Genomic DNA, 13661 nt, shown 5'->3' on the forward strand with positions numbered 1-13661 from the left:
TAACAGTAATAGTTCAGATAGGAAAAGGGAACAATTAATAATTGAGGTGTATTTTGATAAATAGTTGATGATAGTTCAGTTAGAAAACTCATACACCTGATAGTTTAGATAAGAAAATCACGAGAAAATGATAGTTCAAGTGTTTTTTTTTTTTTTTTTTTTAACCTTTTAACTCTTTCAAGAATAAGGTAGTGGAATTAAGAGAGGGTAGTGACATATTTATTATTGGATATAAGCAAATGAGAAGCCTTTTTTTTTTGTTCCACCCGGTAACAATATTAGCATGGGGGCCAACTAATTTCGGATTTGTGTTGGAAAAACCCACATCGTGGGCGAAGTGCTCACAAAGAGACTCCAACCCAAGACCTCTCGCTAAAATTCCACCATAATGTTTGGTGGTAAATGAAAAGTCTTAAAAATAGGAAGATTTTTTGCAAAAATGTCTTTGTTTTTTTTTACTTTTTAAAATCAAATTTTTTCTTGGATGAAATCACCATTTTTCTAAAATTAAAGACTTTGAAATCAATTAAAATTTTGATCCTTAAATATTGTACTTACTTGAACTAAGTGTAGGAAGTCTACATCGAGTGCAGGTATAACGTAGGGAAAGCTTCCCATTTAATAAGCTTTATGCAACCCGCATCATTAAATCACTTAATCATAGTAACTTTAATTGATTTGGTGTAAACATCAAGTGCGGATAAATATTTATCAATCATAATAGTCAGACCAATGGTTATAACAAAAAAAAATTGATGTATTCCTCAAGTTCTTGCATTGTTTGTGAATGTGATCTTTTATGTAGACAACCTAGTTCAAGATGAAAATGTTATAAGATCTGGTTACAAAGAGATGTGCTAACTTTTATGTTCTAGTGCTGGTTAGATGACATTTCAGAAATTTTAATAGCTGAAATTTTCAGAAGTTGGAAATTAAGGATTCATAGGGTGACAACTAACCCTTTTTAATGTATCTATGAGTTTGATATAAACGTCTGATGCGAATAATTTTCACCAGTAAAAGGGTGTATCCTCTTTTGATTGGTTAAGTTGTTAAGAAATAATTCTGAAAATTGAGTCAGTTTCTCAATCCCTCCAAAACAGGACAAAAGAAGAAGACGGGATACAAGGACAACCCCTTAAACTTCATAGAAAAACTTTATTTAAACACTTGAACTAAATCTTGTTTTGATTGAGCACATTAATACATGATAAAGTATTCCAACTAGACACGTCCCGGTCAAATTGTGGGGGGGAAATTGCGCATTTACTCAAGTGCATATTACGTAAATAAGTTGACTACTTAAAATATGTCATCTAATTATACACATTAGCCTTAAAGCCGAAGAAGAAAACATAAAGCATGGTGTCTTAATCACCTTCGACCAATGCCACATATAAGCAATTTATCAAGTAGAGAATTAACACATTGCGACCCCACAGCATAACATTGAAATAAACCACCACAGTGTCAATTCATGTATAAGCCACATTTGATAACTCACGATCATGAATCATGAACACGCAGTAAATGTAGAAATCCTTAAACATGTAATGAAAATGTTATTGCAAAACAAACTAACCAAAACATCCATCTAGCAATGCTCATGTTCCGAAGCTGACATTATGGCAAGGCAAAACACAGTATTATATACTACTAATCGACGTTTGTTTCTCTCTTTTCAATTTTAACTCTAGCCAAAGCACGATCTGACTCAGTCAAAGTATATTAGTTCTGCTTTAGGTGATGCACGCGAAAGATTTGATACCTCGGCGCATCTGACTCAGTCAAAGCATATTAGTTCTGCTTTAGGTGATGCACGCGAAAGATTTGATACCTCGGCGCATATTCTTAATCTTGTGTCAAGAGGTTCATAATCTAGAAAATGTTATCGCTTAGCATTCTCTCCAACACCGGGACTTGGCTAACAAAAGGTTGAGAAGATGCATCTCCGGCATTGTCCTGCAAACCAATATAGCATAACTTCCCTGAGGTGATTAAATGTCACATCTGATAAACGGGCGAGCTCAAGGGATTCTAGAATAGAACTAGAATCTTCTTCACTAGTAACCTAATAAAGATAACAAGAAATCAACTCTCAGGTTATTGAGGATCGAAGAAGTATGTAAAAAGCCACCAAGTCAGAAAGAACGAAAGAAGTCAAAGCACTGAGAACCTCAATTTCAAGATATTCTAAATATGGGAAGCTTCTTATCAAGCAAAGAGCATATGAGAGGTTATATGATTCCATCACTATAATCTCGAACAGGTAAAATCGTTTGACACCGTTAAGATCAAAAGGAAGCCTTCTTTGTACTTCATCTCCTTCTTCAGCAAAGATCTAGGAATTTTTTTACCAAAATCAAGATATATATATATATAACCCCAAAAGAAGTTCCATCCACTAAAGTGCACAACAATGAAGTCATGAAGCAACATCTTACCTCGGTATTAGAGAGGTCCAAGTGGATGTCCTCGAGAGCAGAACAAGACTCGAAAACCTTTGCAAAATCAAGATCATCTGGCTTATCATAACTTACCAGTGATACATTTACCAGAAGAGGGACATTCTTTAGGTAAAAAGAACTTATATTGCCTCTGAAGTCAAATGATCTTAGCATGGGTGTTACTCCCTATTTTGAACGAGTCCAAGATAGTTTGCAACTTCACGGTTCTTCTAACTGGTTTAAAAGGGTTAGAGTCGCCACCTTATTTTTTTTAGGAAAATCAGGAAACCTATATGTATTTGTGTGTCTACTCCATTTTAGTCCACGAAACCTATGAGATTTTAGATAAGGGTTTTATTTACCCCGAGGGGAAGGTATTAAGCATCCCTCAGAGTCTGCCCGAAGACAGTCCTTAGACTTAGTTTAACTGAACACTAGAGGGAGATTATCTATCTATTTATCATTATTATTACCTGTTTTCAAAATGTTATGACTTCATGAAAAGCTACACTAGGTGATAATATACTAAGTATATACAGTGTATAAATATGTATTTATATCAAGTATCAAGTATTCATAAAGAATGTATAGTAAAAAAAATATATATAAAAGAGTATAAAGCGAATGTACCTCGTAAGTATAAAAGTGTATCTGTTAGTACAAAGAGTGTATATATATGTTAGTGTAAAGAATGTATAACTATATTAAGAATATATAAAAAAAAATGTAAGACTATAAAAAAAAATATATATATCAAGGATATGAAGAATGTGCGTCTATGTATATTAAAAGATTGTATGTCTATTAAACATATAAAGAACATATTTCAAGTGTAAAAGAGTGTACGTCAAACCTAAAATGTATAAAGAATTGTATAACTAGGTATATTAGTGTATAAAGAATGTAAAAATAATTTACGAATATTCATTGGTGTAAAGATTTTATATAACGAAGTTATTCAAAAAAGTGAAGTTTAATTGACTTGTTTCTACCATTTAGTTAAAAAGAGTGTTTGTTTAATGAATATCCTATCAAAATAATAAAGAAACAAAATAATTGTAAAAAGTATTGGTAAAAAAATAAGTATAAGAGATTGTGGATAAAAAATGAGTGAAAATGTGTAATGCCTCTAAAGAATAAAAGATTTGTAAATGGACGACTTAATATTTGCCTAGCGTCAAAATGTGGATTTAACTTAATTAAAATATGTATTAGTGTACACGAAACAATATAAAATGTAAGTTGTATTAAGAGTGTATAAATAATATAAAATAAAGGATGGACTAGTATTTTGTCTAAACGTCAAAAGTGTGAAAAACAACTTCTTTCTTTTCTTTTTTTTCCTTACCCGATACCTGCATTCAAGTCCGACTATATTGGGATTGTGACACCCAAGCTTAGGAGGAAAGTCCCACATCGGCATAACACAGGAGAGGTGCTGGGTATATAAGTAAGCATGTCTTACCTCCTAGTGACGCGTTTTAAAGCCGTGCGGGCCTAGACCCAAAGCGGACAATATCACTAGTGGGCTGGGCTGTTACAGATGGTATCAGAGCCACTCTTGTGTCAGCCTTGTCGATGGGGGGCTAGAGTTCAACTGAGTTTAGGCAAATCCCGGGTAGGCGGGGCAAACCTCAGAGCTGAGTCTAGGCAAATCCCATGCGGTGGGGCAAACCTCAGCGAGGACGCTGAGTCCATAAGAGGGGGTGTATGTGACACCCCAGCTTAGGAGGAAAGTCCCACATCGGCATAACACAGGAGAGGTGCTGGTATATAAGTAAGCATGTCTTACCTCCTAGTGACGCATTTTAAAGCCGTGCGGGCCTAGGCCCAAAGCGGACAATATCACTAGTGGGCTAGGCTGTTACAGGGATTCACGCCGATAGGGCACATTTATGGGGAAGCGCTTCATACCGAAGCTTCAACTCGAGACATTTAATTAAGGGAGGAGAGCTCATTCACTACACCACATTCTTGGACTATAAGTGAAAAACAGTCAAACAGGGTGAGTGTAATTAATGAGGTTTAAAAAGAGCAACCATTTCTATGTCCTTCCTACTTACATTTTGAATAGAGAAAAATGTTACTTCTCTCTTTATTTTTACTTGTTCAGTATACTAAAAATATATATTTATTTTTATTTGTCTGGATTAGTAAATCGAGACAGAATTTATTACTTAGTTCCTAATTTTACCATTATTATTAATTATAATCAATTCTAATGTATTTCTTAAAATATTAAATTTACTATTATATTCAAAGGGTGATTTGGTAAACTTATCATTTATTAGTTATTTCTTAAGGATGTATTGAGTCAAACATGAACAAGTAAAAATGTACGGAATGAGTACTTTTATGGAATTGACCGTTTAGTTTTACTGGATTTTTGTGAAGAAGGTTTCATGTCGATCCCGTCTGCAATTGCTACTATATTGTTACATTCCGATAAAGTGATTCGTATTATTTTATGAAATATATTTTAGGTCCACTTACAACTAAGATCTCTCTGTATTATTTTACAAAATCTGATATGTTATGTTTACTGATATTCAACTGATAAAATTAGACAGCTTAATTAATATTTGTAATGCTAGATCATCCGAAATAGCATTCATTGTAACGTTAGAATATATAACACATGGACTGTTTATATGGTTTGATTGAATTATTGTTACTTAAAAAGGTAACTTTATCATTTTGATAGTTTAATCTTATGGTCCTTGGATGGTCATTATACATTAACTGTCGCATCAGATACAATAGTAAAAAGCATATGTACGGAATTGTATCAGTATAAAACAATATGAATATTGAAATGATAACTTATGCTCTTTCGTTCTGGTTTATGCGACCTTAATATCCTTTTATTGGCTCTAAAAAAGAATTATTTCTTTCTAATTTTGAAAATAATTTAAAATTAAATTTCTTATTTCATCCTTAATGAAAACCTTTTATAGCTATACGAATATTATATCATGTTTAAAATTACAAGTTTCAAAAATCTGTCACACAATTATTATGACATATTTAATGTCACAAGTTTCAAAAGTCATTTTCAAGGAAACCAGTCTTTAATACCTATATTATCTGCATTTTGGCACAACAATTTCCTTTAATCTTACCTAAACTTCATTCTTCTTGTGTTGACTACATTTGCATTGCATATTGAGGGTGTTTGGATTGACTTATAAAATAAGTCAAAAGCAAAAAGTTGGTGAACCCCAACTTATTGCTTTTTAGCTTAAAAAGCTACTCCTTTGATTAAATATATTTTTTTTTACCTCTTATATTTTTTTATTACCTTTTTGTTAACAACTTTAAGGTCATTTTAACAAACAAACAAAAAAAAGTGCTTACCAAACACTTCTATCCAAACATGTAACTACTCATTAATAAAATGAACTCAAGCAATTAAAAAGTGCTTTTCAAACTTGGTGCTTAAAAGGAGTACTTATTTTAAGTCAATCCAAACGGGCTCTTTATTTCATATCTACTTATACTAAACTTTTTTTTGGTTTTTCCCCTCGAATGTCTCTCCATAACTTAAAACCTTTGGGTGACTTCATCGATTTCATCAACTGATACTATACTGTTAAATATTATATTTCACGAGATCTCATCTGCTATGGTCCAAATTTGGTAAATTCATATGACTATTTAGGTCAAATTTAATAATTTATGCTTACTTAATGTCATTTCTATCTTTTTTCCTCAAAATTTATCTTAATTTAAAATTGTATAATAGAGGTTGTGATGGTTTTTACATAAGTGTGATCAAATTTGGGTCAAATTGGTGTGGCAATTTAGCAACTCTCTATAACGGAAAATTACTGACAACGGAAAATTCTTTGTATCTCCTATTATTGTTCATTTGTCCATGTCCCTTTTTAATTATGGAATAACAGAAGAGTATAAATAAATGAACCACGATACGTGTCGTATGGTGGTAAAAATTTCTTCATCCTTAATCAGAAATCTCGAATTCTAACTTTAAGAGTGGAGAACCATTATGTATGAAGCACTTAACCCAAGGCTTTTAGAACAAATTATGATTGGTTGTGTCAGTATACAAAAAGATATTTTTTTAGTTAAATCGGGTAATTGTGGGTGGAATTGGGGATTTTGTCAGCTGAGAGGTATATTTGTGTACTTTCTTAACGGGAGAGGTATATTTAGTAACTTTGGCTAACGGAGAGTATATTTAACTAATAAACTAAAGTAAAGAGGTATATTTGACCCTTTTCCCTTTTTTTAATCGAGAAATCCCCGAAACCTATTTACGCAAAGTTCAAAACTCGACAACTAAGTTTAATCACATGTTACGAGTTGTGTTCCTATCGCTAGAACAAAGTCTTGGGGCCTATACAAAATGGCATTTATAACGATAAAAATATTTTAAAAATCAACGAACAAGAACAACATTACTTTGGCTTGAAAACAGAATAAGCTCCACAAAACAGGAGATCAACTGAATAATATATATCATACCATATTGAGTATTTTTCTTGTTCGAACAAAAAAAAAAGTTGCATATGTGCTAGCTAGAGGACAAACTATAAAATTCACACCAGCATAAATTTGCACGGATCTACTTTCCAGGAATAAAGAAACGCCTCAAGTTTGCCATATATAAGGAATTGAACATGTATAGGATTAACACTGCCACTCACAACACAATATTGAAATAAACTCAGGCACAAAAGTTGGCCCGGACACCACCACCTTAAAAAATAATAATGAAAAATACCACCACAGTATCAACTCTTGTGTATGTAAATTCCACAAATCGTTTATGAGCAGGCACTAAAATGTAAAAAAATCCTTAAACATGTAATGACAATGTTATACAGAACAAACTAATCAAAACATCCATCCAAAAATGCTCATGTTCCCAAACAGATAATCACTTGTCTCTTTATCTTATTACGGAAAGGCAAGACACAATGTTATACTACTACATCGACATTTGTTTCTACCTATTCCGTTTTAACTTCCATATGATAGTCTATTTCTGCTGTAGGTGATGCATGCCGAAATTTGGATAGCTCAGCGAGTATTTCTGATCTTGTGTCAAGATAAAATACTGGATAGATTACCATTTTCACCAACATTGGGGCCTTGGCTAACAAAAGCTTGATAAGCTGCATTTCAGGCGTTGTTCCTCCAAACCTTACTAGCGTAACTTTTCTGAGGTGATTAAATGTGACATTTGAGAAATGTTCGAAGTCAAGGGATTCTTGAATACTATCAACTTCATTGTAAACCTAAAAAGATAACAAGAAGCAACTCTCAAATTATTGAGGATCTAAGAAGCATGAAGAAAAACCAGCAAAAAGTAAACAAAGAAAGAAACAAAGAAAGAGGAATACCGGCCACACATTAAGAACCTCAATTTTGAGATATTCCAAATATGGGAAGCTTCTTAACAAGCAGAGAGCACACGAGAGCTTATATGATTCCTTCAGCATAATTTCAGGCAGGTGAAAACGTTTGACACGGTTAAGATAAATGGGAAGCCTTGTCGGTACTTCATCTGCAAAGAACTAGGTAAAAATACCCAAATTCAACATGACTCAACCCAAAAGAAGTTCCATATGTGAAAGTGCAAACAATGAAATCATAAAGCAACATCTACCTCGCTATAACCAAAGTTCAAGAGTAGGTGCTCAAGAGCAGAACAAGACTCGAAAAACTTTGCATAATCAAAATTCTCTGCCTCCGTAGAAGAACTCTTGCTTATCAGAGATGCTTTTGCCAAAAGAGGGACATTCTTTAAACAGATAAAACTTATATTGCCCATGAAATCAAAGGATCTCAGCATTGGGGCATTAATTTCAATGATGTCTGAAGTTTCCGATATTTTCAGCACCAACTGCTCAAGCAACGAGCAATGAGATATTAAAATTCCGAGAAATTCAGAGGAAACTGTGACTCTACATAGTTCCAGACTGACTAACCTATCAAATCTGTCAAAGGCCAATGGAGGAATAATTAGGCAATTATGAAGATTTAGATGCCTTAGCTGCCAACATCTGAAAAGTGAAGAAGGAAATTTGTATAGCTTTTTCCATGGAAGGTGAAGAACAAGATGTTGAATGTCAGTCCTAGGTAGGAAATATATGAAGTCGCAAATATCAGGACTGCTTCTCAAATTGGCAATGTCGAGGGTAAACTTAGTAATGGGTCCTTCATGAAGGGTCAAAAGATGGTAGATAATCTTTCTAAATTTAGCTGTAGGATTTAGTAGATCCTTTTGTGTTTCCCAAAGAGATTCATCAAGCGTCAACTCTATAAGTCTACACCAGTTGTGCCTCCATTTCTTCGATAAGACGCTTGTCCTCACAGCATCTTTGTAAGGCAAATGTGTCAGAATGACATCAATTACATTATCAGGAAGGTTGACAAGGACGTCAAAAGGTAAACTTCGACAATGATTTCTTCCTTTAGGAGACATCATGTAACAATAATAACCAAGAAGCTGTAGAAAATAAGCAACATTACGGAGTAAGGAATCTCTAAATCATATGCGGAAAACTGACAAAATCTTTAAACTATCAGGACAACACTGCTATTCACACTGTCAAATCAACATAAGAGCAAAAGGATCACTTATAACAGTAATCACCAAAAATCGTAGAAAACAAACAATAATTTGAAGTATGGAATCCCCAAACTATCTGGATAGAACTGCTATTCACACTGTCAAATCAAAATATATAAGAAATAAAGGTTCCTTCTAGTTGAAATTAGTCGACCATCTCCTATTAATATCTATGTTACATGGACAGATAATTAGTTTGTCTTGATATACCCATATCAAAAAAGAATGTGTCTGATAATGGCGTGGATAGTTGGTACAGATACTTTAAAATACACGAAAAATTAATTGGGAAAAAAACACTTGACATTCCTATATATAGTAGATATGTAGCAGTAAAGGAATCAATTTAACATAGCTTAATATACATCCACTAATATCATTCTTAAAGCAAGACCACTTTCTAACAATCCTACATAAATTATTTGTTTGCTTCTTCTAAGCTTATTAACCATCATGGCCAACAATAAATATGGTCAAACCAAAAAGGAAGGTAATGATTTTTTTTTTTTTGAAAAAAAAAAAAAAGAAGAAAAGAGAGTACATTTTTAAGCTTACCAAGAACTAGGATTACAAATATTATCAAGTACCCTTATGTGTGCTTCAGCTGTTGAGCAGTATTTGGACTCTTCTTCAATCACCCACAGTGGAGAGAGGATTTGAGGAAAAAATGGTATAGTCCAATGAAGTTTGAACAGAATTAATACAGAGATTAAACAAATTAAACTTAACTAGAACAAATTCCCAAAGGTCAACTTTAATTAAAGGGAAAAGGATCAAAAATATCTCTCGACTTTGGAAAAAGGACTTATACCCCTCACGTCATCAAAGTTTTCACATATACTCCTATCTTAATGGAAATTCTCAAATCTGTGAAGGTAATTCGATTTCATTTTTTAAACTCGCTCCATTATTTAAACCCGATCCAACTAAATAAAAACCTACAATCCTACAATCCCCTTTAAACATGTAGACCAAGGTGAAAAAATGTGATTGTAAGTAGGGTTGTTCACAGTTTTGGTTAAAATCAAAACCAAACCGAAAATTTAACCAAACCGAATAAAATAACCGACATTTGGTTTAGTTTGGTTTGGTTTGGTTTTAAATTTGAAAAACTGATAATATTTGGTTTGATTATGGTTATAGTAAAAAATAACCGAATAAATAACCGAACCAAACCGATAATTATATACATAAAATTTATAATTATTTATATGTATAATATTAGCTTTTCATAAATAATTAAAGATATTTTATACCTTTTAATTATTAATTTAATTTTGGTCTACTTATTTTTAAGGCCCATGTCTTAAAAGAATATGTCCAACAATCCAAGTCAACTCTAATAAGTCATAAGCATAAGGGTTGTTTGTATTTTGAAACCTCTGTTTGACTTGTTCTTTTGAATCTAAACTGCGTTGCAAGTTTGGTCCACCTGATTTGCCAACAGCGTGTCTTTCCCTCAATATGCAGCAAAGTTCATCCTTATGGGCCGTGAGGAAAAAAGAGCTTCATAAGAAATTTGAAGAATGTAGAGAGAGAATATTTGAATTGTCACGGCTAGTCATAAACCGAAAAACCGAACCAAACCGAACCAAACCGACAATAACCAAACCGGTGGTTATTATTTTACTTGGTTTGGTTATGGTTTTAGACATTTAAAAACCGACTAAATTGGTTTGGTTATGGTTTTAACCAATAACCGACCCAAACCGAACCATGAACACCCCTAATTGTAAGATCATAGGTTTTTATATAGTTGGGTCGGATTTAAATAATGAAGCGAATTTAAAAAATGAAACTGGATTACCTTCGCAGATTTGGAAATTTCCGTTAAGACAGGGGTATATGTGAAAACTTTGATGATGTGAGAGGTATTTTTGACTCAAAATTAGTTTGGAGGATATTTTTAGCCCTTTTCCCAAAGTAGAGGGGTATTTTTGACCCTTTTCCCTTAATTAAAATAGTTCAAATGCAGCTATCACCCTAGGCTATGGTGGGTCTGTATGTAGTGTGGATATTCGAACGAGATTACAAAACAGTATAGGATATTATTTTAGGGAGAAAACCCTAAGGGAAGGTGGGTGAAAAGGGGAATGGAAGGGTGAGTTTTTATTTTATCAGATCCGTTATATTTTGTAAATAAATTGATATATGTTGTAAATAAGGAAAAGTATCCGTTATATTTTATAAATAAGTTAAATTGTTACCAAATAAAGAAATGCATCATTCTTTTTTAGACATACTAAAAAGAAAAGTGTATCGCATAAATTGAGACAAAAAGAGTATTACTTTGTAAGAAGAAGATAAAGAGTGTTGGGAGAAACGGAAGATACTTTTTTCTCATTCTAGGTTTATTTTTTCATTTGTAAAGCAAAAAACTATATTTGCGTATGTTTTTCTAAAAAGATACAAAACATAAAGAGTGGCCTCAGAAAAGGACATACTGCTAAGAAAATGCCAAAAGGATTTTTCTTATCAAAGTAGAGAAACACAAAACTCTGAAAATAAATTACCATAGTGTAGACTCATATTTCCTAGTCTCATTTTCATAGATCATTCAAGAACAGGAATCAAATTTAAACACTTAGTAATGTAATGATAACAAACAAGAAATACGATATTAAATTCTCTCTGTCGGGCAAAACACAACCATATACTGCCTCACATTGCGTCTCTATATAACTCATACTCATCAAATACAACTACTTCAGCTTTAGTTGATGCCCGCTGAATTGTTGTTAACTCTGCTAGTATCTTGTCTCTTCTTTCATCATAGTCGCAACCAGATGATGATGGCTCAATTAGCATTCTCACCAGCATCGGAGATTTGGTCAATAGAAGCTTGATAAGCTGCAATTCGTGCTCCATGCCTTCTACTCCTTCAAGTTGAACTGCCCTAAGGTGATTCAATGTCACATCTGAGAACCTTGCAAATACTTCATTAACTTTATTAGTCGCCGGCACAGGTTCAAACCCTAGGCCATATGCCTACGAAAGATCAAGAAGATTGAAGATCTAACTAGAAGAAAGTAAGAAAGTCGTCATTCATATGAATAACACAAAAAAATAGATAAAGAAAAATATAAACATCAATAATAACCTCAATGTCAATATCTTGTAAACATGGGGAACTTCTTATTAAGCAAAGAGCAAAGGAAACATCAGCTAATCCACCCAGAGATATCTTAAAACGTTTAAGATAGTTAAGAGGAGAGGAAAGTCTTCTTGGTACTTCAGCTGCACCTGTAACCAAGAACTACAGCGAAAGTGAAAAATAAGGATGACTCAAGGCCCAAAAGATGGTACTTTTACGACAATGCATTTCAATGAAGGTCTGAAGCAACATTTACCTGAACAGTTCCACCTTCCAAGTAGAGATGCTCAAGAGCAGGAAGCAACTGAAAAAATTTGTCAAAATCACATTTTTCTGATTCCTTAAGAGACTCTTGGCTCGGAAGAGAGAGTTTCGAAAGAAGAGGAACATTCCTTAAAGAAATATATTTTATACAGCCTGTGAAGTCGAAGGATCTCAAATTGGGAGCGTTAATTTGAATGTGGTTTGAAGTATCTGAGATTTTCAACACTAACTTCTCAAGCAGTGGGCTATAAGAGATTAAACTTTCTAGTAATTTGGAAGAAATTGTGACATCACGCAGGTTCAGGCTACTTAACATATCAAATCCTTTGAAGGATGGTGGAGGACATACTGCACAATTTTGGAGAGTCAAATGCCTCAACTGCGAACACGTGAAAAATGAAGGCGGCAATCTGTATCGGTTCCACTCCGAAAATTCAAGAACAAGATCCTGAATGTCATTCCTAGAGAGGAAATATATCAAACTGCCAATCCTAGGATACTTTCTCAGTTCAGAAATGGAGAGGGTAAACTTAGTAAGCGGTCCTGAATGAAGGGTCAAAATGTGGTACATAATTTTTGTGAACTTAATAGAAGGGGATAGTAAGTCATTTGTCGAGTCCCAAAGTTTATAATCAAGCGTCAACTGTGGAAGTTTGCACCATTTATACCTCCATTTCTTCGATAAGATGCTTGTCCTCACAGCTTCGCAAAGACAAACGCATCAGAATGGAATTGATAACATTCTCTGGAAGGTTGCTAAGTCGATCAGTAGGTAAACTTTGACAACCGTTCCTTTTGCTCTCAGGCCACATCATACAATGCCAATGGGAATCTGCAGAAAATATACAAGAATATAAAGGTAAGTAATCTCCAAATTATCTGCACATGGTAAACAGACAATAGTCATCCATCTCCTGTTAATATCAATGAATTGCATTCTCTAAAGCAAGAATGCCTTGCATAAATACTTCATCAATCCAGGGGATTATACAGATTTGTTATTGGAAAGGAAAAATAAAAAGAGCACATAAAATAATCACATTGTCTTTTGCTGCTACTAAGCTTCCCCGTGGACATCTATAGCTACATGATAAGGAGAAACACTTTGTCCAGTATTTGGTAATTTTCACTCTTAAAATCTGTGAACTGGATTTGACATCAAATAACACTACAACTAGATTGCCGACCACCAAACTAAGCTTAGTAGCTTAATTCCCACAATTTACAAAACCCTTACTTTCCTGGCAAGTTTAAC

The 13661-nt window shown here is 33.5% G+C and overlaps 1 protein-coding gene and 1 pseudogene across 1 annotated transcript; both read right to left on the reverse strand.

The window, feature by feature from the left end:
• Window positions 1–7222: 7222 nt before the first annotated feature.
• LOC132614550 (F-box/FBD/LRR-repeat protein At1g13570-like) lies at window positions 7223–9873 on the reverse strand. The gene is made up of 4 exons (XM_060329018.1): window positions 9604–9873; window positions 8083–8925; window positions 7817–7990; window positions 7223–7711 (listed from the first exon to the last, which is right to left on the reverse strand). The coding sequence occupies exons 2-4, from the start codon at window positions 8902–8904 to the stop codon at window positions 7424–7426; spliced, it is 1284 nt and encodes a 427-aa protein (XP_060185001.1). The 5' UTR covers window positions 8905–8925; window positions 9604–9873; the 3' UTR covers window positions 7223–7423.
• A 1705-nt stretch (window positions 9874–11578) lies between these two features.
• On the reverse strand, window positions 11579–13358 carry LOC132614881 (F-box/FBD/LRR-repeat protein At1g13570-like; annotated as a pseudogene).
• Between the last annotated feature and the right edge of the window lie 303 nt (window positions 13359–13661).

Source organism: Lycium barbarum, chromosome 10 (genome assembly GCF_019175385.1).
Source record: "Lycium barbarum isolate Lr01 chromosome 10, ASM1917538v2, whole genome shotgun sequence".
Classification (NCBI taxonomy): Eukaryota; Viridiplantae; Streptophyta; class Magnoliopsida; order Solanales; family Solanaceae; genus Lycium; species Lycium barbarum.

What these genes read in the sequence shown, in the direction of transcription:
- LOC132614550 (XM_060329018.1), bottom strand. Translation starts at nt 8,904, where the DNA reads ATGATGTCTCCTAAAGGAAGAAATCATTGTCGAAGTTTACCTTTTGAC. An exon ending in TGAACTTTGGTTATAGCGAG is followed by an intron (nt 7,991 to 8,082) that starts GTAGATGTTGCT and finishes ATTTTTACCTAG; the next exon opens with TTCTTTGCAGATGAAGTACC. An exon ending in AGGTTCTTAATGTGTGGCCG is followed by an intron (nt 7,712 to 7,816) that starts GTATTCCTCTTT and finishes TTATCTTTTTAG; the next exon opens with GTTTACAATGAAGTTGATAG.